Source organism: Pyxicephalus adspersus, chromosome 10 (assembly GCF_032062135.1).
Source record: "Pyxicephalus adspersus chromosome 10, UCB_Pads_2.0, whole genome shotgun sequence".
NCBI classification, from domain to species: domain Eukaryota; kingdom Metazoa; phylum Chordata; class Amphibia; order Anura; family Pyxicephalidae; genus Pyxicephalus; species Pyxicephalus adspersus.
The window spans coordinates 41536442-41561594 of record NC_092867.1 but is presented as its reverse complement, the minus strand read 5'-3'; the positions used below and the strand labels follow the sequence as shown (position 1 = coordinate 41561594).

Here is a 25153-nt window from a genome sequence, read left to right as displayed (position 1 = left end):
GCAGGGACACAGCCCACCCACTCTCCCATCACAGGCTCTGAGCTTGCGATGGGAGAGTGGGCGGGCTGTGTCACTGCACACAACCCGCCCACTCTTCCATCGCAGGCTCAGAACCGGGGGATGTGTTCCGCGGGTCTGGCCAGTGCCCCCCCTACCCCCAGCGGGGTCCTTTTCCTGGCCCTGCTGGGGGTGGCACCGGCCAGAGCCGCGGACTACCCAAAGGGCCAGGGAAACATCCCTATTGGGCTGTATACGGCCTGCGAGGCGCAGTTTGCCCGTGCCTGACCTAGCTAATGTTTTAAGTTGAATCATTTTTGGGGGGGGTTTGGGGAAAAATAGCAAAAGCCTGTGTTTTTTTAACACTTGGAGGGTTTATTATGGACATCTCCTTCAGCAACAGAAGAGTAAGAGGAGAACAAAAAAAGGTGTCCTTTTTCAAAAACATCAGTGCCTAATATGGATAGGTTTATGTCTTCTCTTTATAACCTTTATGTCCCTAAACTAGGAGCCTTTCCATCCAAGGTAGACTGGGTAATGGGGCTCTAATTTTTTCCCTTAAACATTATCCAAAGACATCTAACTTTCCTCCACCTGGTCTCTGCAACCCATTGGCTGCATTGGGAATAAAAACCTGGCTAGAGAATTGTTTTAGGCAAAAACACAGATGGAGCTTGATATATATCCACACTGAGCCTTGATTCTTTACAAGGGGGTATCCTATACTGGGAGCCAGTACTAAAGAGCCAGTACTATATGGACTTGGGGATATCCACATGTTATTAGTGGGTTTTTTTTAACCCCTATTTAATAAAGCCTTACAGAATAGTCTAATTCCCAAAGTTATAAATATATATATATATATATATATATATATATATTACCTAAGGACTAAATTAAATCCCTGCACTATTTTATCTGCACATTTCTAAATGATGTTTTCACTAAAAATGTTTTTCTTCTGTATTTAAAATTTAAGATTCACATTTTACGATGATCGTAAAAAGCTATTTGAGAGTATAGCATTTGAAGTAGTTACCTGTAACATTAAAGCAATCGCAATCATAGAAATAAGGATTTCCATCTCCTGTTTATTGTTGGTATGATGTTATTTTGTTTGCATTATATCCAAATGCTTTAATAAATATTGATAAGGGAATTATTCCTGAGAAATTGCACTTTTTATATTACTGGCAACAACCTTAGTTAGCTTGTAAACTTAATAATTAACCCTTGATGAGAGATCTACTGACAAATACATAGTAAAGTATAGTGGAGAGCAGGGATTACTGTGATCAGTATCTTTGTTTCACATATTACATCTGCTTACATATGATAGGATGTGATCTGTTAGTGCTGTAACTATCTATTATTGTAATGTATATTAGATATAGGATTCATATATTTCTTGAGAGGTTTAGAACTCTGTGCATGCATATAAGAATTCCTGTGATACTGCAGGTCACTGTGGAAGAGAGACCACCATGTAGACCAGGGGTCCTCAACTCCATTTCCTAAGGTCTAGACATATTTTAGGCACTGCTCTAATAGAAAATGAAGGAATGGAGTCTGAAAATAATTGTGTCCCTTGGGAACTGGAGTTGATATTGGTCTGTGCACTCCGGGCTTTTCGACAGGAGGGATCCTATATAATGTGTTTAAAAATGAACATAAACAGTAGATTTGAAAAAATGACGTTGGTTCTTCTACCATTTTTTTACAAAAATGTCTTTCTTCTACCCCATGCCAGGTTCCACTGTGTTTGCTGAGATCCAGGGAGTTGTGGATGCCTGCGTCAAGCTGACTGGGATGCCCGACCTCACCCTATCTTTCATGGTAAAATAGGGCTCTGTATATGCACCGTATGTTTCCTCTCCATAATATCAAATCACTAGAACTCCAGCCACTTTATACCTCCTATGGGCAACAGCTGTGAGAATTCTGATTAGGCAGCTTTTTTATATTTTTGTCCACACAAAACCGATCCAGGAAAATACAACGACTGTGGCTCCTACTGCATTATTTGCTTCTGTAGACGACCTTTCATCTTGAGGCGACAGTTATCTGTCCTGTGTACATAGCTTAACTAGATAGAGTGCTCTGGGTAGGAGTTATTTAGGGGTAGCAAGGATTGAATCATGCTTGTTCAAAGTCATGAGGCCTTAGTTTTTGTAAGTAGAGAAAAGTAAACTATTGTTATTTAAAAATAACTAAAAGATAACACAGACGAGGAGAAGTAAAATAAATATGGGTATGATTAAAGATACCCTGTTTATTTCCGCGAACAAAGCCCAGGTTTGCTTTGGCACAGTTTTGTTGCTATTGTAAAAAAGCAAAAAAACAAGCACTCCCTTTACACAAAAGTTTTTTTGCTGCTGACATTGTTGCATTGTGGTTCTGCTAACATTGCTGTGTCCTGTAGGAGCTGGGACTCTCATCAAGGTGGAAGACACTGCTATTCCAAATATTTTCACAAAGTTATCTGGCAGCACTGCAGCAAAGCATGTAACTAATAAGCTATTTCTTTCCTAAGTGTGTCCTTTGTGTCTGAAGGTTTGCCGTAGCTCACACAAGATTGACAACAGACTACAATAAAACAATGATGCTACATTGTATTTATGAATAAAGAGTGAAATAGAAGTCATTGTCAGTGCAGTCAGGACCACACCTGTCAGACTTCCAGCCAGGTTCAGCCTGTTATACCTGCTGGAGTGCCATCATGCAACCATGTTAGACAGAAGTTCTTATGAGCAGTAATTGCTTCTGTAAGTAATGCCCTGGTCTACTTTCACCTTCAGAACCCCAAGCTCCTGGATGATGTCAGCTTCCACCCCTGTGTCCGATTCAAACGCTGGGAATCAGAAAGAGTTCTGTCCTTCATTCCCCCAGATGGAAACTTCCAGCTCATGTCTTACCGTGTTACTTCACAGAAGTAAGTGCAGTGTATTACTCACCCTTTAAGTTTTCATGTGTCACTACAGGGCCTTCTCCCAACCAATCATATTCAAATAAAAGAAACCAAAAGAATAATTATTTGGTAGCTATGGGATTATACCACTCAAACTGATATTTCAGGTTGGGTAAATTTATTGACTTGAATGGGTTGCTTTGGTATTAGATGACTTTTCAGGATACAATGTCTACATCCCCTTCTTTCCTGGTGATGGAAAATCTAGTGATCTAACTACCACGGTTCCTGAGTGACACAGGAAACTGAAATGCAGCCATCCCACAATTATAGACGGGACAGTTTTGCTCAATTTTGCATTAGTTGAGCAAGATTAGATGCCTAGGAAGATGACTGCTATAGAATTTGTTTGTGCCAATCGCCCTGATATTTCCACTTGCACAATGCGTTGTAGCCACAGATCATGATTATCCAAGATGAAGATTGATTGTAAATCATGGTTACCGGTTCATCATGATTGTGAAATATGTACGGGTGAACACCTTGGTCACAACCTACTACTTTTTTATCTCTCATAGCGCCGTTGCCATTCCGGTCTATGTAAAGCACAACATCGCCTTCCAAGAAAACACCTCAAGTGGAAGATTTGACATAACTGTGGGTCCCAAGCAGACATTGGGCAAGACAGTGGAAAATATAGTATTAACTGTACACATGCCAAAAGTTGTCCTGAACATGAACCTCACTCCAACCCAAGGAACGTATCTATTTGATCCTGTTACAAAGGTATGTCACTTTCTTACTGATATATGATAAAAGTCAGACTCTGGTTTGAAAATCTCCTTGCTGCTGGGCCCAACATCAGGAGTTTTTGTAAAATTAAACACCAGCCAGCTGCAATACATTACATTTACTTTTTTAATGCTATCCGTGTAAATACCTAAATTTGAACTGGTTGCAACCTCTTTCATTGTATGTATAGAACTTACAACTTACAGGAGATGAATAAGCAGCTGCCTGCAAAGAACTTGCCGATAGAAGGGAAGAGCAGAGGAACAGAAAGATGAGCTCATCATACTGCTTTACTTAGCCTGAAGCTGGGGGAGTTACAAGATAAATGTAAAAATAACTGTAGCAGGGAAAGAAATCTAGTCCCATACCCTCTAGACAGGACTGTGGTAGGTGGCAATGCTGTGTATCCTTAGGACTGAATGGACAGAAATAATCACTTACCAAGTAAAACAGGTTTTTACTTTATCTTTAGCTTAGCTTGTTTTCGGGAAAGATTCTACTGTTTACCCCAGGGCTAGGTGGCTGGATTATTACTGGAATGCAGTCAAATAACATACACTATTAAAATTGTGAGAAGATCCTAAGCTGTGATTAGCACCCACTTAGGACTGTGCAGTTTTAGATCAGCTAATAAACGCACTCTGCTGACTATAGGCAGCGCCTTTTGGTGCAAAGTACCCTGTGATCTAGTGTTACATAATAAACCCTGTGGTGATCCCTAAAAGACCATGACGCTCAATTGTAGAGAATATACATACACGTGTTCACACATACAGAGGTGCATGAATGAGCGATTTGGTTTGGGCACAGGTAATTTCCAGTCAGCTGAAGATTGTTCCCAGGGGGTACCCATACCCTACATACCCTTGGGTTATGGGTAGAAGTTGAGCCACAGGGCCCTTTATAACAATGTTGATTAAAAGCCTGTAAGAAATGTTTGTTCTTTAACGTGTCCTCTAATATTTGGAACAGTATTTGTTCGCAGTTCCCAGTCAGAAACAGGGTTTTTTTTAACAATTTAGACCAAATGCAATATATATATTGAAATGCAGTGATGTTATGTTTGTGCCTGGATTTGAGCTTTAAAGAAGAGTTTTTTGGAGATCAGTAATAGAAGCATTGCTCAGATCTGCAAAGCAGTATCCATGTGCACTCATTTCTGAACCTTTCCCTCCCCTCTCTCAGGGGAGCTGTTGGTATTATTTGTGGTTTTACTTCACAGAGACCAAATATTAGGTGCCGATTTGCTTTTATGTGTATGAAGCCGTGAACAGAAGTGGCTGCATTGCATTGTTAGGGCGACCTGTTCTTTGTAGGGGATTTGATACCTATAGAAAATACAGTTCTCTGCTCCATATTGTGTGTTCATAATCCTATTCTCTGTTTTATGTAGGTACTGAACTGGGACATTGGTAAAATAAACACACAGAAGCTTCCTAACTTGAAGGGAATTATATCTCTACAGTCTGGGGCTCCCAAACCAGAAGAAAACCCCAGTTTAAATATCAACTTTAAAATACAACAGCTTGCAATCTCAGGTAAGTGTTTGTTAGTTAAAGAATTGTATCTGTCTGAAATAGCATGTTGTATTGCAGTGCTGTTAATAATTTGTGGTTTTGTATACATGAATCCTAGAAATATGAGTAAGAGGAATCGGGGTGCAATCTGAGCAACATGCCTGCTCCATTTAGTGTTGGATTCATTCACCATGAGCTACTACAAAGTTTACTTTTGGGAAAATGGTTGCATATGATTTTACAATTTATAACTGTAGGCTAACATCCAGAAACCCCTGCTGTAAGACTTTTTCCATAGCTCGGAAAGTATGCACTTGGCAGCACCATTATTTGAATAACTCCCCTGCACAGGCTGGTACTTCAGGCATTTAGAATGGTATCAGCTTGGTTGTTGTGAATCTGGCACATGCATTTTATACATTATCTCAAAACTATTTCATAGTATGAAAAAGTTCAAAACTTTCCATACACACCCCCTCATTTTAAATAGGAATGAAATTTGTATTTAGAAAGTATCCTGCCTGCTACTTTAAAACAATAATAAATCCTCACCACGTATTACCGAGGCCTTGATAGTGTTCAGTATCTTGAAATGTCCTTTGCTGAATCAGAAAATGACAAAAAGCTTTGCTCATGGAATGCTTTGCCTATTCACCTACTGTGAGTGCATTCTGTAACAATGCTGTTAAATATATATTGCTGTTGGCACTGGGTGATTGAAGAACCTGTGTAAATGGCAATATAACGAGAGAGATGGTATGTGTTAGTTATGAGAGGTGTGGTCAGTCTGGCCTTAGTATTAAACATGGAGTAAAACACCTTGTAAAGGGGGAGGGGGTTTAGCATAATTTACTTATCTTCCCCCCAACTTCTGTGGTGTAGGGGATGAGATCATCCTCCTGAAAGCTCTGTGGGTAATAGGAGACATTCATAATTATGGGAGAAGACCAGAGGGTCTTTATCTTGCAAGCTGCAGGATCTCTCTCTCATACGATAAGTTACAGTACGTGAACCATTCATATTAAAGTGCATGTGGCATACAGTTGGTATATCAGAACAGCTATATATGAGTGTTAAATCCTGTGCTGATATCTTGAGTTTTATCTGCTGATGGAATATTATAGTATTTACTACATCCCCTAACTTTTATCTTGAGCCAAGTACATGGACATGTAGCAAATATCAGACTCTGATTAAATGTACCACATGTGTTATTTATTCTGCAGGGCTTAAAGTGAATCGCCTGGACATGTATGGAGAAAAATACAAACCTTTCAAAGGAGTGAAGTATCTTACCAAAGCAGGAAAATTCCAGGTGCGCACATAACACGCACTGCTCCTTCACCGCACGCAGGATAACTGACAGGTACTAAACTACAAGGACACGGGCCTGCAGTTTTGGAAGTACTGCTCGCAAAGTTTCCTGCTATTTTCATTTTGTGCCCAGGAATAGGTCAGTATATATAGTAATCCACAAGGCTCTGGAAGGTGTCCGCATTGGAACAGACAGAAAAAAATCTAATGGAAAAAGGGAATAATACGGACTTATGTGTTTGATATGTAATAATGTCCTTATTTGCCAGTGGATTTAATCTGGGATTGTTCTTCATGCTGCTCTGTTGTGGGAGTAAACTCAATATTATACTAGGAAGAAGATTTACAATAATCTTGTTACTCCAAACTATCAAACGCAGCCTGATGATGATCAGAGTACAGAATATATACAAAGAATAACACTATTCAGAGCACACATCCCCACTAAACCCCAATCCGACCCTTCCAGGCCTCAAGAACACTGTAGCACCAACGTCTTCTGTCAGCTAACTCTAGTTCTTCCTTGTGATTGACACCTAAACTGAATACTAAATATTTAGTACCACAACCCAATGTGATAAAACAGTGCTGATCACAACAACCTTCCTTACACTTATTGTCTTATTATTGCCTTCCTTCTGACCAAACTAAATGCCTTAACCCTTTCACTGACAGACCTCTTTCAGTAAAAGGACATTTTCACCAGTGCCATCAGCAACACAGCTGGTATAGCAAGTTGTTTTTGATTTTTCTTTGTACATTTTTTATTTAAACAGTGACGTGTTATAACCAGAGCCATTGCGTGTTTATATGAGGGCCTATGTAGCATTGCTTCATGTCTGTGTGAAAGTAAACATAGAAAGCATAAATGAGTGACTTCTTATCACTGTTTGGAAAATAATTGTACGTTTCTGTATAAAAATAAAATTCCTCTACCCAGTTTACTGCTGTCTGACTGTATGCTAGGGTAACATGATTTTTAAAGCCATTATACTAAAAGCCATTGATTGAATAAAGATAATTACACGTGAAAGCGTTTTAAGGCTTTGTACATACACCAGATGATTGACATGTGAGACTAAAGATAAGGATTATCTTGGGCGAAAATCTAGCATGTATAGCGCCCCCAACATCGTTCATCCATCCATCCTGGCGAATCAATAATGATTAGGTGGGATGATCTCGGTTCTTTGCTTTTGGGAAGAACACAGATGGGTGCTCTCTGCTTATCATTCCCCCTTCACTCTCCATCTGAACAACACTGCCAGTAAAGATGGTTTCCAGTGACTTTATCCCAGCATAGGTTCATAGCCTTATTCTTGAACACTTTGCAGAGTGTTTACTTGTAAATAAATAAATAAATGAAATGGGGGCCTTATCAGTGAAGTAATCATGGCATTTAGACAAGTTTTAATGCTAGACATGGACATTAAATGATAGCTGGATGAACAGACACAGACCACCATTTCAGATATTCTCTAAATAACACAGTGGAGAGAGTTTTTCAGAAAGATCTGGCTCATCTAAGGTAAAGTAATAGATAAAAAAAATTTTTTCTACAATCGGCAACACAAGTACACCACTACGCTGTTAGAAAGTAAACCATCTGCACCATTTGGGGCTGGAAGGTTTGCAAAGTTATTGCTTTATTGTAACAATGATAATCAATAGGTAACTTAGCACGGAACTCATAATAACCATTGTTTGTATCTGGAATAATTGGTATGTTGCATTTAGATATTACATGGGTGGATATTTTGTAATACATTAATATGCAGCATAAAATTATTAAAGCCATGTAGACATTGCTAACCAGCAGGACACAGAGTGCTGTTACCGTGTGCTTTCAATGACTAGAAATGAATACCTCTGTCCATACCTTCTATGGGAGAAATCAGAAAATCCCCTGTAGAATAGGGCTACACAAGTGATATTTGTACTAGATCTACTTAGGTTCCTGTTATTAGCTTACTGGCAGCACATTGACTTGGTTGTCCTTATAAATGTTGACTGTCAACCAGTTATTAAATCTCAAATTACCCGCCAACAATAAACAGGGAATCCAAAAGCATTTACTTGCATGATGAATGCCATTTTTTTTCCTGCAACACAAAGAGATGTGTCAAAATTGTGTACATATGATTTCTTTGGAGAAAGATGGAATGAGAGGGGTTAAGTTTACAGCATATATGTGTGGCTACCATGTCTTAAGGAACCCACACAATGTTTTAATCCCAGGAACAACTACAATATTTTTCAAAATACATGCCAACGTCAGATGGACGTTATACCCAGTAACCACTGCAGAACTTGCTAGGTGCCTGGGTGTCTTTTGCTTTAAAATGGTGCCACTGACTTAGAACCAAGTACATACAGTTAGGTCTCTAAATATTTGGACACCAACACCTTTTTTTCTATTTTTGGTTCTGTACATTACCACATTTAATGGTAATGTAAAGCTGCAGACTTTCAGCTTTAATTCAGTGGGTTGAACAAAAAAAGATTGCATTAAAATGACTCAAAGGCTATTTCATGGGCTGGTGTGGGCAATTCCTTCGTTATATCATTATCAATTAAGCAGATAAAAGTCCTGGAGTTGATTTTTTTTTTTTTTTTTGGGGGGGGGGGGTGCTTGTATGTGGAAGATTTTGCTGTGAACCAACACATGCGGTAAAAAGAGCTCTCCATGCAGGTGAAACAAGCCATCCTTAAGCTGCAAAAACAGAAAAAACCCATCCGAGATAATGGACAATATTAGGAGTGGCAAAATCTAGTTTGGTACATCATGAGAAAGTAACAAAGCACTGGTGAACTCAGCAACCCGAAAAGACCTGGAGGTTTACGAAAGACAACAGCGGTGGATGATCGAAGAATAATTTTCATGGTGAAGAGAAACCCCTTCACAACAGCCAACCAAGTGAACAACACTCTCCAGGAAGTAGGCATATCGATATCCAAGTCTACCATAAAGAGAAGACTGCATGAAAGTAAATACAGAGGGTGCACTGCAAGGTGCAAGCCACTCATAAGCCACAAGAATAGAAAAAAGGCTAGATTGGACTTTACTCAAAAACATCTAAAAAGCCAGCACAGTTCTGGAAAAACATTCTTTGTACAGATGAAACCAAGATCAACCTTTACCAGAATGATGGCAAGAACAAAGTATGGAGAAGGCGTGGAACAGCTCATGATCCAAAGCATACCACACCACATCACCTGTAAAACATGGCAGAGGCTTGGGCATGCATGGCTGCCAGTGGCACTGGGACACTAGTGTTTATCAATGATGTGACACAGGACAGAAGCAGCCGGATGAATTCTGAGGTGTTCAGAGACATACTGTCTGCTCAAATCCAGCTAAATGCAGTCACATTGTTTGGGAGGCGTTTCATAATACAGATGGACAATGACCCAAAACATACAGCCAAAGCAACCCAGGAGTTTAATAAAGCAAAGCAAAGCGAGCAAAGTGGAATATTCTTGAATGGCCAAGTCAGTCACCTGATCTGAACCCAACTGAGCATGCATTTCACTTGTTGAAGACTAAACTTCGGACAGAAAGGCCTACAAACAGCAACTGAAAGCCGCTGCAGCCGCTGCAGTAAAGGCCTGGCAGAGCATTAAAAAGGAGGAAACCCAGCATCTGGTGATGTCCATGGGTTCAAGACTACAGGCTGTCATTTCCAGCAAAGGGTTTTAAACAAACTATTAGAAATGAACATTTTATTTTCAGCTTTTTAATTTGTCCAATTACTTTTGAGCCCCTGAAATGAAGTGATTGTGTTAAAAAAAAGGCTTTAGTTCCTCACATGTTTATGCAATCTTTTTGTTCAACCCACTGAATTAAAGCCTGTAGTTTCAATTAAAGTCTATAGTTCAATTGCATCTGAGTTAATTTAAAATAATTGTGGTAATGTACAGAACCAAAATTAGAAAAAAAGTTGTCTCTGTCCATATATTTATAGACCTAACTGTAGATACTGATGTATTCTGCATACCTGCTCTGGGTCAGTGATTTAAAAAGTAAAGCCATGGAATATGCATTTCTGCCAGGCAACTAAAATATTCCCAAGATATTGCAGCTGCTGGATTCTTCATGGTGGTTTTATTAGACTGGTCAAAGAGGACTTAACGAGGAACTAAACTCAAAATCCCCTAAAACACAAAAGGTACACTTACCCACAATCCCGCAGGGCAGTCCGATCCATCTGGAGGTCTCTCCCATCGGGTCCCGTGTTGTCCGGGCATCAGTCTTCGCTTCTTCTTCCTACGTCACCCGAACCAAGCGCGAGATAGGGTGACGTAAGTTGGGAAAAAGCTTGCCTAAATTTTTACCTTTTCACTAGTAGGCTCCTTCAGCGCATGCCCGAGATGCAAAAGGAACACCCAAGAGCCTCCCGGGATGGGTGACGTAGGTATCCAGGGAGGTTTTTGCGCCCCCATTCAGAATAAGGGAGGGGGTGCTGCACCCTTTTTTTTTTTTTTTTTTTAAGAATTTTGACTTCATATTAAAAGGTTGTCTACCCTTTTATGTAAAGAGAAAATTCTGAGTTTAGGTACCCTTTAAGGTAAGCTGGCCCACCCTAGGTGACTTGGTGAACACTAGCATTTTATAAAAGGATACATACTTCCCAGATATGCCAGTGTCCATTATTTTAAAAAACAAAATAAGACAAAGGAATTCAGTTCTGAAGTATATAAATTGTTTATTGGTTTGTATTGACAGGAAAAAAAAAACTAAATCAGAGCTTCAGTGTAAAGATACATTTGTTCTTACAATGTATCCCAGGACACAGTGCAAGATAGATGTTACTTAACCCTTCCACTCCACGAAGGGCCCCCCTTAAAAAGAAGTTGACTTGAACAGGATTAGAAAGATTCTGTGCCTTGGTTTCAGTCATATACATATATACCAACTGCAGCATATAAAAAAACTGAAAACAATAGGGGAATTTAACATAATCGCTCTACAAACAAAAATATAAGTCTTTGGTTTTAACTAATACTAAGTCTGTGTGTTAAAAGGCATTATGGCATTGTTCATTAAAATATGACAAACTCCGTTCCCACAGTGTAAACCAAAACTGTATCCAAAGCAAGCAGTGTAAAATTCCTAGCCCTCTAGAGTACATGCTTGCACATTCATTGGGATTGACCAGATGCCTCCAGCCAGCACTTTTTGTTAAAGAAATGTAGGAGGTTATTGTAGAAGCACACGCTTCTTAAAAGATAAGATGGAAGAGGAGGATGTAAAAGGCTATTTATTCAAAAACATTCTGAAGGAAGAAAGTTAACTATACATTCATCTGCACAGAACTCTGTGACAGCAAGAACAAAGCTTGAATATATTCCAACCCAAAACATCAACGATTACTGGATTGTCCTCAAGAGTTATACATGATATGGAAGATCTAAGTGGCAAGCAGAAGTATAAAGGCAAAGCTACTTCCACAGACCTCTGGGTTGTTCAGGGTATTATTTAAATCCCAGTTCACTTTATTTTGTAGGTTTGTCTCCAGGAACGGCACCGGGTTTAATCATCTAATCCTAAAAGTCTTGAAGTTGTATACAAGACTTCTTTTGTGTTTTATGCATTTTGAAAAAACAGAAATACTGCCACCATCAGCACTGGAGCTGGATCACCCAAAAGCTAGAAGTGCTGCTTTATACATTCATCTGTCATGACACATTGCTTTTTTTTATCTGAAGGACACTTTTTTAATGTATGCTAACATGACAAGCCACAGTCCTCTGCATAGATTGGGAAAGAGAAATGAAGTGGGCCCTACAGGATGAACATATCGAAGCACCAAAGTAATAAGAGTATAGATGATAAATAGCAGTTTAGTGTTTTACATTTCATAGCGATATCTGCACTATACGATCTGGGGCTGTGCTCAGCAGAATATGAAGGCCGTGACAGGTTTTCAGGCTAAGATGTGACAAAAGCAGAAAGAGACACAGATCAGGTTGTGCGATCTGGTGTATTGCACTGATCTCTCCCCCCAAAAAAACCCACACTGTTAACCTAAGAATATGTAGCTTAGTGAAGAGTCAGTCTGAAGGCCAAAAAATGATAGATAAAAAAGTGAGTTAAGCAAATTACTGATGTAGGAGCCATAGAAGTGTTAGACAAAAACAAAAAAAAATAGCCGTCTAACGAACTGGAGGCTCACTAAGAAATTATATTCATCATCAGTTTCTTTTCGGTTACACAGTATTAGTGTGCTTTGTACAGTAAGGGGAGGTGGCTATATTCCATTCCACGGTAAGGAAATTACTGGTACCAAGGGTTTTTCCGGGCCCAACGAAGTGTGAATCCAGCATCTGTCCGGATCTTAATTGATGCAGCTTCAGCCTCCCTTACGGTCTCTTTTACTGACTGCATCAGGTTCTGTGCATTATGGACAAGCATTTCTGTTGCCTGTGTGTACAAATAAACAGAATACAGTTATGCATAAAAAATGGCAGAAGCAAGAGCATAAGTAGTGGCCAAATTTTTTTTTTAAAAGGTATAAACTAGGCTATCGAGCTTTTTAAACAACTTTGTTACAGCTGCACCATGCTTTAAAGGATATCTGTACTTACACACAATGGTGAACAAATTAATTTGCCCCCCTGTAAATTTACTATCTAAAAAGTAGAGAGATGAAGCAATAGCAGCCTGTGGTTATAACTTCAGAATCCCCACCCCTGGCTAACTCCTAGCTTTTTCGGGTAGTCAGACAGGGGCATCACTATTGTTTACAAATGTAATCTACTGGAAAAGCACTGGGCCTGGGTGATTGGTTGATCAGATCTCTGCATTCAGGAATCCTAGGGAGGGGGTAAAATTTCCACGACCCCCCCCCTTTGTAGATTCAGACTGATAACTTCGATCTACCAATACAATTACCCTCCAAGGCCTTGTTCACACAGGCTTCCACTTGTATAACAGCAGTTTGTAAAGCAAGTGGTCATTCAATTGATCCTTACAGTATTCCCCTTCTTCCCTCTCCCCTGCAGCAACATTAAAAGTTATTTAGGAAGGGAAGGGGAAATCTGCCTGCAAATATTCACTTTAAGTGAGATGCAACTAAAATTGCTGGGCATTCAACATTCTGAGCCTAATACCAACAGCATCCCATTACTTCTGGACCTCCAAAAATGGCTACCTCCATGTTTCTACCAGCACATTTCCAGCAGGAGAGTTTTGTCAGCCTCCTATCCAGCAACTCATTTACATATATTAAAATAAAAGTGGAATTGGCTGCTACTTATGTAACATATATGAAACTTTTTTTTACTTTCAAATAACTTTCTAATCCAACTAAAGACTATGGGTTTTCATTTTTCCTATTGTTTCCTTTTCTGTATCTCACCTGCTCCGATTCTTCATCGCTGATGTTGGTCCTTCCCAGCATAGTGGCCTTGACAGTACTGAGAATCTTTAGCTGGGTACTGATGGTTGGGATCCTTTCACAAACCTGCAAGGTACATTTCATGGAAAATGTCAAAGCTGTTGTCAAAGCTTTTTCCGAATACTATTGTTTGTGGATTAGTCACAGATACAGTTTATATTGTGATAGGCTGAAAGGGAGGGATGATAAAGATATGTTTGAAAAGAACATCTACTCATTGGTTAATCTTCTCACAGCAGATATACACCACACCGCACACAAGAGTTAGGGTACGTACACACGTGCAATATTTATCGTTGGAAACGACTAACGGTGGATCGGAATGGGCGACGATCGTTCGCTATCTATTGTGTGTACGGTCATTCAGTGATCGTGGATTGTTCATGTGATAAGACTTTCTCCTGTACACTTCACTTCCTGGATTGTTCAAACGATCTAGTGTGTGTACATTATTGGTGGAATATTTTTGAACGATTGTATCCTTACAACATGTACAGATTCGTGTACAATATTATTGTTCAATATAATCGTGAATATTCGTTGATCGGTCATTAATCGTTCATTTTCTAACGACATTTATTGCACGTGTGTATTTAGCCTAAGGCTGAGCTACTAAGATTCTGCAACAAGATTATTAATTATTAAAGAAAAGTTGTACAAATGTTTCCTGCATGTTGTGTGATATCTTTAGAATCACAGTCAGTCAATAATAAAACAGGTGTAATTAGACATTTAAAAAAAAATATATGAATTAACTGAAACAGCAGCTTTCATGGAACTTTTTGATGGCACATGTCAAAAATTTCTTGACTTGCACACAGTACCATTTGTTGTTGTGCCTTAGAGAGGCTACAACGATTGTTTTGTTTTGACCAGAGTTTATTGCTGCACACTATGAAAAGGCATTATACACGTCCCAAACAATATTTGTTTCTAACTTCCCATAATTTTTTTTTTTTTTTTTTAAGGCACCAAATGTCAAATAAATCATCTTGTAACAATTAATTGAAAGAAACATAATTTATTTTTCATTTAAAAATACTAAATACATGAGTTAAGAGTATACAATCTTTAGCTCACAAGTACATTGTTGTTAAGGATTTGGTATTTGAAGAGATTTGGCAATATTTTGTTCTATGATGTCCCATGCTTCCTGAGGAAGCAATATGTGTTGCAAAACCCATTGAGAAATGAAAAATGGGATTAATACTATACCATCATCATTATAACTTGTAAACTAAAGATTGTATATTCTGATCTCATGTATTTTTAATGGAAAAATACATTGTTTTTATGATTAATAGTTGTTACAAGATTGACATTTGATGACTTGAAATCCAATTAGGGGAAGTTAGAAATAAATATTGTTTAAGGTTAAAGTGTGTGTGGCACCTTTACTCTACAATTGGATCTTACATTATAAAGGTCCTTGCAGCACCACCAACCCCTCATATAACACACTCCATTTCTCCCACTATTCGAATGGCCCAAACTAAGAGCTACTCTCATATCTGTCACTTCTATTTGTCTGCTTTAAAAAGTAAAAGTATGATATATATATTTTAATATTTCTTACAATATAAAACATTTTATATATATGCATGCTCCAATTAATGAACTGTAGACAATGCATATAAACGGATGATGTGACAGGCTAAAGAAAAGTTCAGTTACCTGAAGCAAGTTCGTTCGGATCCTCTTATCTGTGCACTGCTTAGCCACTTCCTTGGCCAGCCTGGTTACTTCATCTGAAGCTTTAGCGATGTCCTTGGCACACTGAATGAGAGCTCTCTTGTTGCCACTTCCACCTCTCACCAGCCGGGACATCTCTGCCATAAGCAGAGCCATGCGCTTGGCAGCCGCAATGATGTCGTTACCCTACATTGGGGAAGCAGTTCAGTTAGGAACATAAAATAGCAGTAAAAACAAGTGCAAACACATTTTCGCCCACTTCTTAGATGGGCCAAAACATACAATACAAATTTAGGAAATTATGTTCTAAAAACAATAAGCTATCCTGCATCCTGTTGGCAAAACATAAATAGGATAAGTACAAAGAAAAACAAAAAGTGCTTTGGTTCCATGTGCTTCTCCCAATGGTTATGTCATTAACGATCACATTTTTATAAAAGCTCCTGAAACTAATGGATTCCATGCCTTGCCATGCTTTCATTCTTTGCTGCTCAATTCCAAACAATTTTTGATAAAAATAGACTTATTAGACTTCTTAAAATTGGAAATGAACACATCTTAGAACAATTTTAGATTGACACCATTGAGAGGAGCTGGAAACGAGGATGTGACTTGCAAAACTACAGATACTAATATATTATATAGATATATTGTGTAGTATAACGAGTAACAATTTCCAGGCTTAACATGGTTAATTCAGTGATTCGCCAACAATGCAGGGAGACATACACACACATATAAGTGAGGTGTGCAGGAATACAAGTGCTGTAAACATAATGAACATTGCCTTAACAAATCTGTATAATAGAACAGACATCAGAGCAGGCTACAAACAGCAGAGCCGTCCTCCGCCAGACTGAGCGCTATGAAGATTCTGCGACTGGATTAGTATCAGACACAGCAATACTGTCATGCATCAGTGACCAAAGTTAGTACACACCTGAAAGGAAGAATGTTAGGGTGAAAATGGTAGAAAAGCTCTCAGTCAAGGGTTTAATAACCCTATCCAAAGAGCAAGAATCCTGACTTTTTTTGTTTTTAAGCTCCTAATATTCAAATCAGTTAAACAAAAACACTTTTATGACCTAAATGCATAATCAGAGGTAGATATACATATTGAAGACTTGGTAGATACTATAACATAGCACATAAGAAGGAGAAGAAGATCTTAATCCTATTGGTTTTTAACAATTACTATATAGTAAGCACCTACTGTGCTTTTGTTAAATACAGCTAAAATAGATGGCCACACTGAGGCTTCTGGGTAATATTATTTAAAGTACCTCATATCTGGAACAATGGCCCAGAAACAAATTGCAGCACTTTTCGTTAAAGTAAATATGGCTTTTAATATGTTAAAACTGCTACAATAACCTTTAGCTGCATGAGAAGATGCAAAAGCAAATCATGTAAGGTATTATTGCACCAAACAAATCCTTCCCAGTTGTACCAGAACTATCCAATGCTTGGTGTCTGCATTTTTCACAGGATTTAGGTTTTAAAATGTGTGAGGTACACTGTATACTTTAGAGCAGCAATGCTGTAAAGTGTCATTCATTTTCAATGTGATATAACGGGGCGGTAACCAGAACCCACCCTGGTATTACACATTTTGGTACAGAAATTTGGTAAAAAGTCACCCATAGGATACTCTTTTGACTATGATTGTTAATACTCACCTCATCCCTATGGTCTAGTGCTGGAACGTCAGCACTCAGATGCACACATCTGGAATACTGCATGTAAGATGTTATACCCTGGGAACGCAAGAAGCCAATACTTGTGCTACCCAACAAGCGTTCGGCAATCTCTGAATGTCAAGACTGCATAGGAAATAAAATCAGGTCTTTTTAATATCTGTAGAACATCTTACAGACAGGAAACAGAAGTGTAGAGAAGAAACACGCAGAACTTGACTAATAACCAAAAAACATAAAATTCTGAGGTTATAGAAATATGGGGGAAAAACCCTTTCACGTGGTTTTAAAATCTAGTATCAATTTCTTTTTCAATGTATTTAAAATTTCAAAAATCATTAACCCAAATGGAACTAAACCTACTTAGCCTACCTACCTCAATTGTGTTCTGCATTTTGGGGAGAAACAAAGAGCTGGGATTATACCAACCTTCTGTTGCCCATCCATTTAATAATCACTCTATTTTCCTGTTACCTAGAATAACGCCTTGCTGTGTTATAAAATATATAGACCGTATTTGCAAAATATTATGATGGAAAAGGGGCTATTTCCAATATATTTATTTTTGAAGTGTGATTCTGTTTTCAGGAGGGTTAACTATTATACAATAGTTCTAGTTTTATTGGATGAAGTCCGCAGATAATTGATCATGTCAGGCATTGTAGGCAGCCATGCAGAAATAAATGAATAAATACTTATTTTGCAGAATAAAATGGTTTAAACACATTAAAAGTAAAATAGATTGCTTAGCAATTGTCCTTAAGGGCTTGTCAGTTAGTATGAATTGGATGGGATGGAAATAGGATACGGGTCATTAAAATACATAAGAAAAATTAGATGTACATGACTAAAATGACTGTAAGTGGTGATCTTCTTGCAGATATTGTTCAGCTATGAAAGCCTTTAAATGCATCTTGTACTATGATTCATATGATTCTATGATATTAAGGGCCATGTCAATGTCAGATACCCCTATCTCCAATAAATCATAGGTATTATTGGACGCTAACCCAACATATATCTTGATACACAGAACATACACAAGCCAAAATCCACTGAGGAAGCCATTCATGGGCTCGCAGACACAAGCCAGCACAGGTAAACAAAACACTCAGCAAAACTATCAGCTTGGCGCAGACGGGAGGCGCAAACCGTGTCATGAATGGAAGGAGAGGGGTGGGATGCACATGGCACGGTGGAGGATGCATAATTTTTTCAACCGTTGAATACCTTACTGGACCATTTGGTAGCTTCCCGGTGCAAAGATTGAGCTGCGGCCAGCATTGGCTGGTTCACAGGCTGCCCCTCAGGCACCAAGAGCAGCTCTGGCTCATAATCATCTTCAGCGTCAGAGGAGAGGACAAAATCCACTGACGTTTCCTCCTCCTCTTCCTCACGCTCCTGCTCTACCTCAGACACAACGGCTTCTCTACCTTGCAGGGTAGCAGGAGGAGGGCTTCCGGGTGACTGGGAGGGCAGGGAGGGGTAAAGAAAGGGGGACAGGTTAGTATCAAAAGCAGAGGTGGGAAAGGAGGGCAAAGGGCTGACTGCTTCTGAAGCCAAACCACAGGACTACTTGGTTACATGTATGTAGAGCACAATTTTCTTCCTGCCGCCTAATAAAACCAATATATTATAATAGGAATGGTAAAACAATAGGATCAATCAACCACAACACACATTTGTAAAATTCCAATGGATAAGTGAAGGCTAAGATAGAAATAAGAACAATTGTTTAGAATTTAAAAGCTAAGTCCACCCAAAATGAAATGCTAGTAGACAAGGTTACATTTTCACCTGGCTTCGTATGAACCACAATAGGGACTTCAATGTGTATATGGGAACCCAATTCAGGTTTGGTTTAAATAGCACGGCAAAAAAAAGGAACCCTCCTTCCCCTCCATAGGTGCAAACAAACTGTGCCATCAGATAGTACCATATGGATGTTCATCTGCATTATGAATCCTAGGCATATTTATTGTGTGACAACGTTATCAAAAAGTACATATTAAAGGAGACACTAATATAAAACATTAAAAATAGATACATACATGTATTTCACAGCCTTTGACAAAAAAATACCAATAAATTAGGCATTCTGAGTGGACTTAGCTTTCAGTAGAATTCGATTTTAATACAGAAAATGTTAAATACTTGCCTAGAGAAGAATGTGTTCACAATGTCAAAAAGTCTAGAATTACTGCAATAGTACATCATTTCCCACATTAATTTTTGATGAATAATAAAACCATACAGCAGTCCATGAGAAAAGCATGAATTTACCACAACACCAACTTTTATTAGTGCCTCTAAAATGGTTTTACAAAAATCAATGTTTAAAGATCTGCGTGGGTTGGGTTGCAGCACCTTTATACAAATGTCTAACTGAAAGATGCCAACATCCTCATATGATACTTTAACATCATTGTATCAACAGATAAAAATGACTTTACTGCCACCAATAACTTTCATATAGATTTATCTTTTTTTGTTATAATGTATTTGGTTGTTATCCAATTCAATTTCTGTTTTCAGCTAAGTTTTAAAACCTAACATTTGTCTTCAAAAGATGCTGCACTCATTACCTCTCCTTTTGAAAATACTAGATGTCTGTCATTTCAATTGCATGCTTGAGATAGCAAACACATATATATATATATATATATATATATATATATATATATGCTTATTGTTTTTTTGAGTCAGCGACTAAGCCACTACAATACAATGAGTGACTCAACACTCAACAGAATGGCCAGGTAAAACTAAGTATGAAATGTCAACACTTTGTTTTTACCACTGGTACTGGTTTACTATAAAGGTTACCATTAAGCCTCTCAGACTTGTGTCATTCTGGTTCTAGATATTTTACTGAAATCAGGACTAACCCTGCCAACTGGTCACCCATGCACCCCTGTTGCATGGTAGAATTGCTGTTGGCCAGACACAGCCCTGAAACTGGCAAGTGAACCTGTTAGGACAAAAATAGAAAAGCTGCCAAGTGAACCTGTTAGGACAAAAATAGGAAAGTTGTCAAGTGTTTGTTACAGTTCTGTCATTAATCCTAACTTCACTACTGAGCAAGACAAACTGGACTGAGGGTATAGTCTAAACTTCCACCCTGTATACTTTCTCTAAACTGATGACCCACTAAGTAGTAAAGCCAGGATCAGGATGACTTCCCAGGGCTGTGCACTTTACAATACAAGTCAACAGTCATAACATTATTTCATTCCATCTTTCACAGATTCCCTTTAAGTTATTAGTTAAATTTAAGTGTGCTTTAAATTCAAACATGCCAATCTGTGTTATATGTCATAAAACAGGAATGGAGACTGTAATTCAGATAATCTGTCCATGTACCTAACACTGCTTATTAAATAGAATGAACCTCAGTTCTCATATGCTTCCCATTTCAGTCTGGAAGTAAAGCAAAATGTAAATCTTATCTATGCAAGCCAGGAAGTTTTGTTTTGTATAGAGTGGTGAAGGCCTATTACAAAAACAGGTGGATCTACTGCTGCTGATTTGTGCCCTAGGAGAGATTTAACCCCTCTATTGTTTCCAGGGCAAAAAAGCATGGGAAAATACATTTTACAATTGTCACATCTTGCACATATTAATGACAATTGTTCAACAAGATTTCCCCTCACTTCCTGTTGTGAATCCTAAACTAAATGGAAGGCAACCCATCCCAGAATAAGAGGCAGAATGGTTTTAACTATTCCCCAAACCACCTAAAACAAATATGTAAATGCTCATTATATAACTTTCTCCATTCAGAGTGATATTTATCACAAAAACTTGATACATATATAGAACTGCTATGTGACTTTTTTTTACATAAAAAACCTGTCTGGAAATGTTTGTGTGCATACATTTTTAACTAATACTTCAATACTAAACAAGGCAAATATAGAGGTAAAAAAAATATATAAACATTTACTTTTGGTGTAAGCAATAGCACAAGAACAATCAGTGTATTAATACACAAAAATGATACTCTAAATAGTTTTGCAGCTAACTTGTTAAAGTTCCTAAAGCCTTTTAAATGCCCATATAGTCCATTAAGGTCTTAGATTGGAAAGGTAATTTGCATACATGTAGCAAGTTTACCCAACGCATTTCGCCTAATATGGGCTTCCTCAGGGGTATTGGTACTGGAAATAGTAACTCCAGCAGCTCCAATCTAAGAGAGAAGCTGCCAGAACAGTTCTCTCTGAAACACCCACATCCTGCAGGCAAAACACAACTACTCTCCTACCCCCCCATAAAATCAGGGGGTGCACCAGTACATACACATACCTTCTCATTGTAGAATACACTATTTCCAGTACCCTACCTTGCAGGCCTGCCAATAAACCCGAGGAAGCCCATAGTATGCAAAACCTGTCAGGTAAACCTACTACATGTATGCGAATGACCTTTTACATCTAGGACCTTATTGGACTATACAGGCATTTAATAGGCCCTAAGAACTATAAGGAATAGTTAAGATTCCAAAGTGTTTAGAGCCAGTTTTTGGCCTTGCTTTTGTGAATTATATTAATACACTGATTGTTCTTGTGCTATTGCTTAAACCACAAGTAAATGTTTATATTTATATGCTATGTGGGTTTGGCAATTTATTTGATGTATCTACTTATGAACACCATCCGTTTCCACTTTGTATCCACTAAACCAGGCAAATATAAAATGATTAGATCAGTACAAACAATACCATAGTTCAGAAACATTAATGTAAATAGCAAATATATACAAACCAGAGCTGTGTAAAAGATTCTGACCTACAGGTGTGTTCCCTTTCATTATAAGTCATTAGTTATTTGAGATGTTTTACGAAGATTTAATTAGTGGGTTAATATCCCAAGGCAGTTAAACATGCTTCTGTCAGTATGTTGTACTTGTACATAAAAACGTTTCTGCCAGCTGGTGATAGGTTTTAACATATTACAGAGCATGAGATATACATTAAAGTTCATTATAATTTCTTGGCTGTCTTGTAGCTTTTTTCAAGATTCCTCCTTCAGGTTATGCTTTCAGGATTTCTTAAATCTTACATTACAGAAAGAGGTTAATAATGACCAGAGATTTTAACAATAGGGGCCAAACTACTCTGCTGCATGACCGTGCGGGCACTCCCAAGTACAGTACAACAGACTGCCCCACAAGTTACTCTTTTTTCTGGGGGGAAGCTAAGGTTGGGGTACAGCTTGCAAAGAGTGCTACGATATACGATACGATACATAAATGTGTTGTAACCCTTTACAACGCATTAGCATAGTTCAGCTCCTAGGAAAATTGAGTAGTACAAAAATCCTAAAATGGGAAGTACAAAAATCCTAAAATATTAACCACAATCTGGATAGCACCAACTTATCTTCATACATGCATTCTTGTTTTCTGTTAATGTATAGCCTACTTCTTCTGTAGGCAATATTCTCTACAGCTCACAACGTATGTACATCACTGCCCTTAAACATTACCTTGCTGGACCATTTGCGGGCTTCTTCTTGAAGTTGTCTTGCAGCCACCATCATTGGTTGATTCACTACTTCGCCCACCTTCTGCTCAGGGAACTCCTCATCCTTCTCTTCAGGAGGTGGGGGCCTGGGAGGTGGAATCTCTCCCTCAGGAAGTGGTGGTTTGGGAGGTGCAGCCTCATCAGTAAGCTAGGAGAAAAATAATGTAGTAGAAATTGATTCTGGAACATTGCATTTACTGCAAATGCTTTAAGAACAGAATGCATATAGGGAATGTTCCAGCAGATAATTCATTTCACAAGTACTTCAGAAGCAGAAAATGCACATTAATTTCAGAACTCACCTAACACTAAAAAGGAGGTCTGTAATAATTAAATTTAAAAAAAAAACTCAGGAATTGTGTTTTGTCAGGCTGCTAGTGGAGATATTGCCATTTTTCTTAATAAATAGTATGAATTAAAATTGAAGTACAGATTAAGTATACTTGTCATGTTAAATATACAGGTGGCCACTGCTGACATCACCTTTAGAAAATGTTTTTTTTAAGTTTGTTTGGCAGCTATGCTGAAGTTTTTTATACAAAACCAAAGAACTAACTCAGAACAACTGTTGTAAAGCGAAGAAGGAATTCACACTTCATTCTCAATTTCTGCTTGTTTTAGATCCCTGACAGCCAGGTAAATAGCCTTTCAAAAGAGCGTTAGTAATAGTGGCCCCATATTTCTCATGACAGGTCTCATTCAAGTATTAGCTTCCTTTCAACCTTTCCTGTATATTTAGAAAGTCAAAGAAATTCAAATACTTTGCCAATTGCAAAAAAAATTAAGTTAATAAACTGTGGAGTAACAGGCAAAGTTCTTTTCATGAGGCTATCAATGCAAGGACAAGTTTATTTGGAGGGGCAGATAATATCACCCAACACAACTCTTACCCGCATATGCTCCAAGTCAGGGGGAGGTGGGGGGAATTCTGGCTCTGGAGGCTGGAATGCTTCCCTTACTTTGGCCACAGCTCCTAGAATCCTGTAGCCCGAGTCCAAGAAGCTTTTCTGTAACGCTTAATTTGTAAAAGAAATGGCATGTGTGAGAAGCAATCCAACAAATAAAGTATAATTATTGATGCCCAATGTTGTCCAGAAACAGTCAAGCTAACAGGAGTTACACGTTCAGAACAAACCACATCACAACTTGTGCTTTGTATAAAGCCAACAAAGATATGACAGTACAAAGTATTCATATGTGTAATCTACTAAAAAGTAAAGGTTTGGCGCAGAATGCTTACCATGTGTACCTGTTGTTCAAAACTACATCTGAAAAATTAAGGAAATACTATATATTTCTGCTGACACTCTAATGCAGTAATACACATTTAATTTGGCAGGGTACTTTTAGTTTCTGAGGTTACTGCAGAATTCATACACTCGGAGTCCATGGAGATCACTTGTATAGAGTGTTGGTGGCACTAGGTCAGTGGTCACCAACCTTTTCGGATCCGCGGACCACTAAATTTACTGTCTCTGGACCACTCATATGCAGGGAGCCAGGTGTCACTCAAAAGGTAAAAAACTTCCTCTTTAGTGAGGTCATTATGCCAGAACCTGCCCACTCTCCCATGACAGGTCTGAGCCACTTCCCTGAGCCTGCGATCCATACGGGGCATGTGGTCTGCAGCTCTGGCCAATGAGTCCCCACAGCGGGGTTCTTCACCTGACCCCACTCGGGGGTGCACCGGCAAGAACCATAGACCACCAAAATTTTCTCGCAGACCAGTTGGCGACCACTGCCCTGAGTGGTGAAAGATCTCCTCAGCAAACACCATCGTGGTTAGCCGGTGAAAGAGTGTCATCTTAACCAACTTCCTGTTTGCACAGGTCAGAAACTACTAAAGCTGGAGACCACCAGGCGACTAGCATTTTTTTTTTAGCTTTCTGATGCACATATTGAGACTCTTACTTGGGTCTGAGATGTTGCCAGCTACAGCTTTGGCTTCCAGAACCATAGGAGAGATGGTCTTGCTAAGGTCATCAGAAGCATTCTTTACCGCCTCTCGGAATTTTGGATCTTCAGAGTTCTCCACCTCTCTCTTTGCCACCAATAAGATACGGTTTGCACGACGTGCAATACTGGTGGCTCCAGCAACAAGCATTTGAGGCTGCATGTTTGCCATGGCCACTTTGCATTTGTCAATATCTTTCTTTATGGCTTCCTCTGATGCATCCAGCAGGGCCCTGGTGTCAATGGCCTCATCAACAAGGCCTATAAAAAAAAAAGGGGAAGTTAAAAAACAGAGGGCAACAGCTTTGCAGATATTAGAATTGAACAGAAGAAACAAGTTAATGTATCTCTTCTGCCAG

General features: G+C 38.7%; 2 protein-coding genes across 4 annotated transcripts in view; one reads left to right on the top strand and one right to left on the bottom strand.

Moving 5' to 3' along the window:
* Positions 1-7468, top strand: part of AP3M1 (adaptor related protein complex 3 subunit mu 1) — a 22325-nt gene extending 14857 nt beyond the window's left edge. For both annotated transcript variants that reach the window (XM_072424132.1, XM_072424133.1), the window contains exons 5-9: positions 1748-1833; positions 2796-2929; positions 3484-3691; positions 5091-5235; positions 6441-7468. In XM_072424132.1, coding sequence (XP_072280233.1) covers positions 1748-1833; positions 2796-2929; positions 3484-3691; positions 5091-5235; positions 6441-6541 — 674 coding nt within the window. In that variant the 3' untranslated portion in view covers positions 6542-7468. The remainder of the gene's footprint in view (positions 1-1747; positions 1834-2795; positions 2930-3483; positions 3692-5090; positions 5236-6440) is intronic.
* A 3746-nt stretch (positions 7469-11214) lies between these two features.
* VCL (vinculin) overlaps positions 11215-25153 on the bottom strand; it is a 45233-nt gene continuing 31294 nt past the window's right edge. The window contains exons 16-22 of one of the 2 annotated variants that reach the window (XM_072424322.1): positions 24753-25055; positions 23732-23856; positions 22804-22989; positions 18548-18784; positions 15603-15806; positions 13890-13994; positions 11215-12952 (exon numbers count right to left, since the gene is read on the bottom strand). In XM_072424322.1, coding sequence (XP_072280423.1) covers positions 12806-12952; positions 13890-13994; positions 15603-15806; positions 18548-18784; positions 22804-22989; positions 23732-23856; positions 24753-25055 — 1307 coding nt within the window. In that variant the 3' untranslated portion in view covers positions 11215-12805. The remainder of the gene's footprint in view (positions 12953-13889; positions 13995-15602; positions 15807-18547; positions 18785-22803; positions 22990-23731; positions 23857-24752; positions 25056-25153) is intronic. The other variant, XM_072424323.1, reaches the window with a different exon arrangement.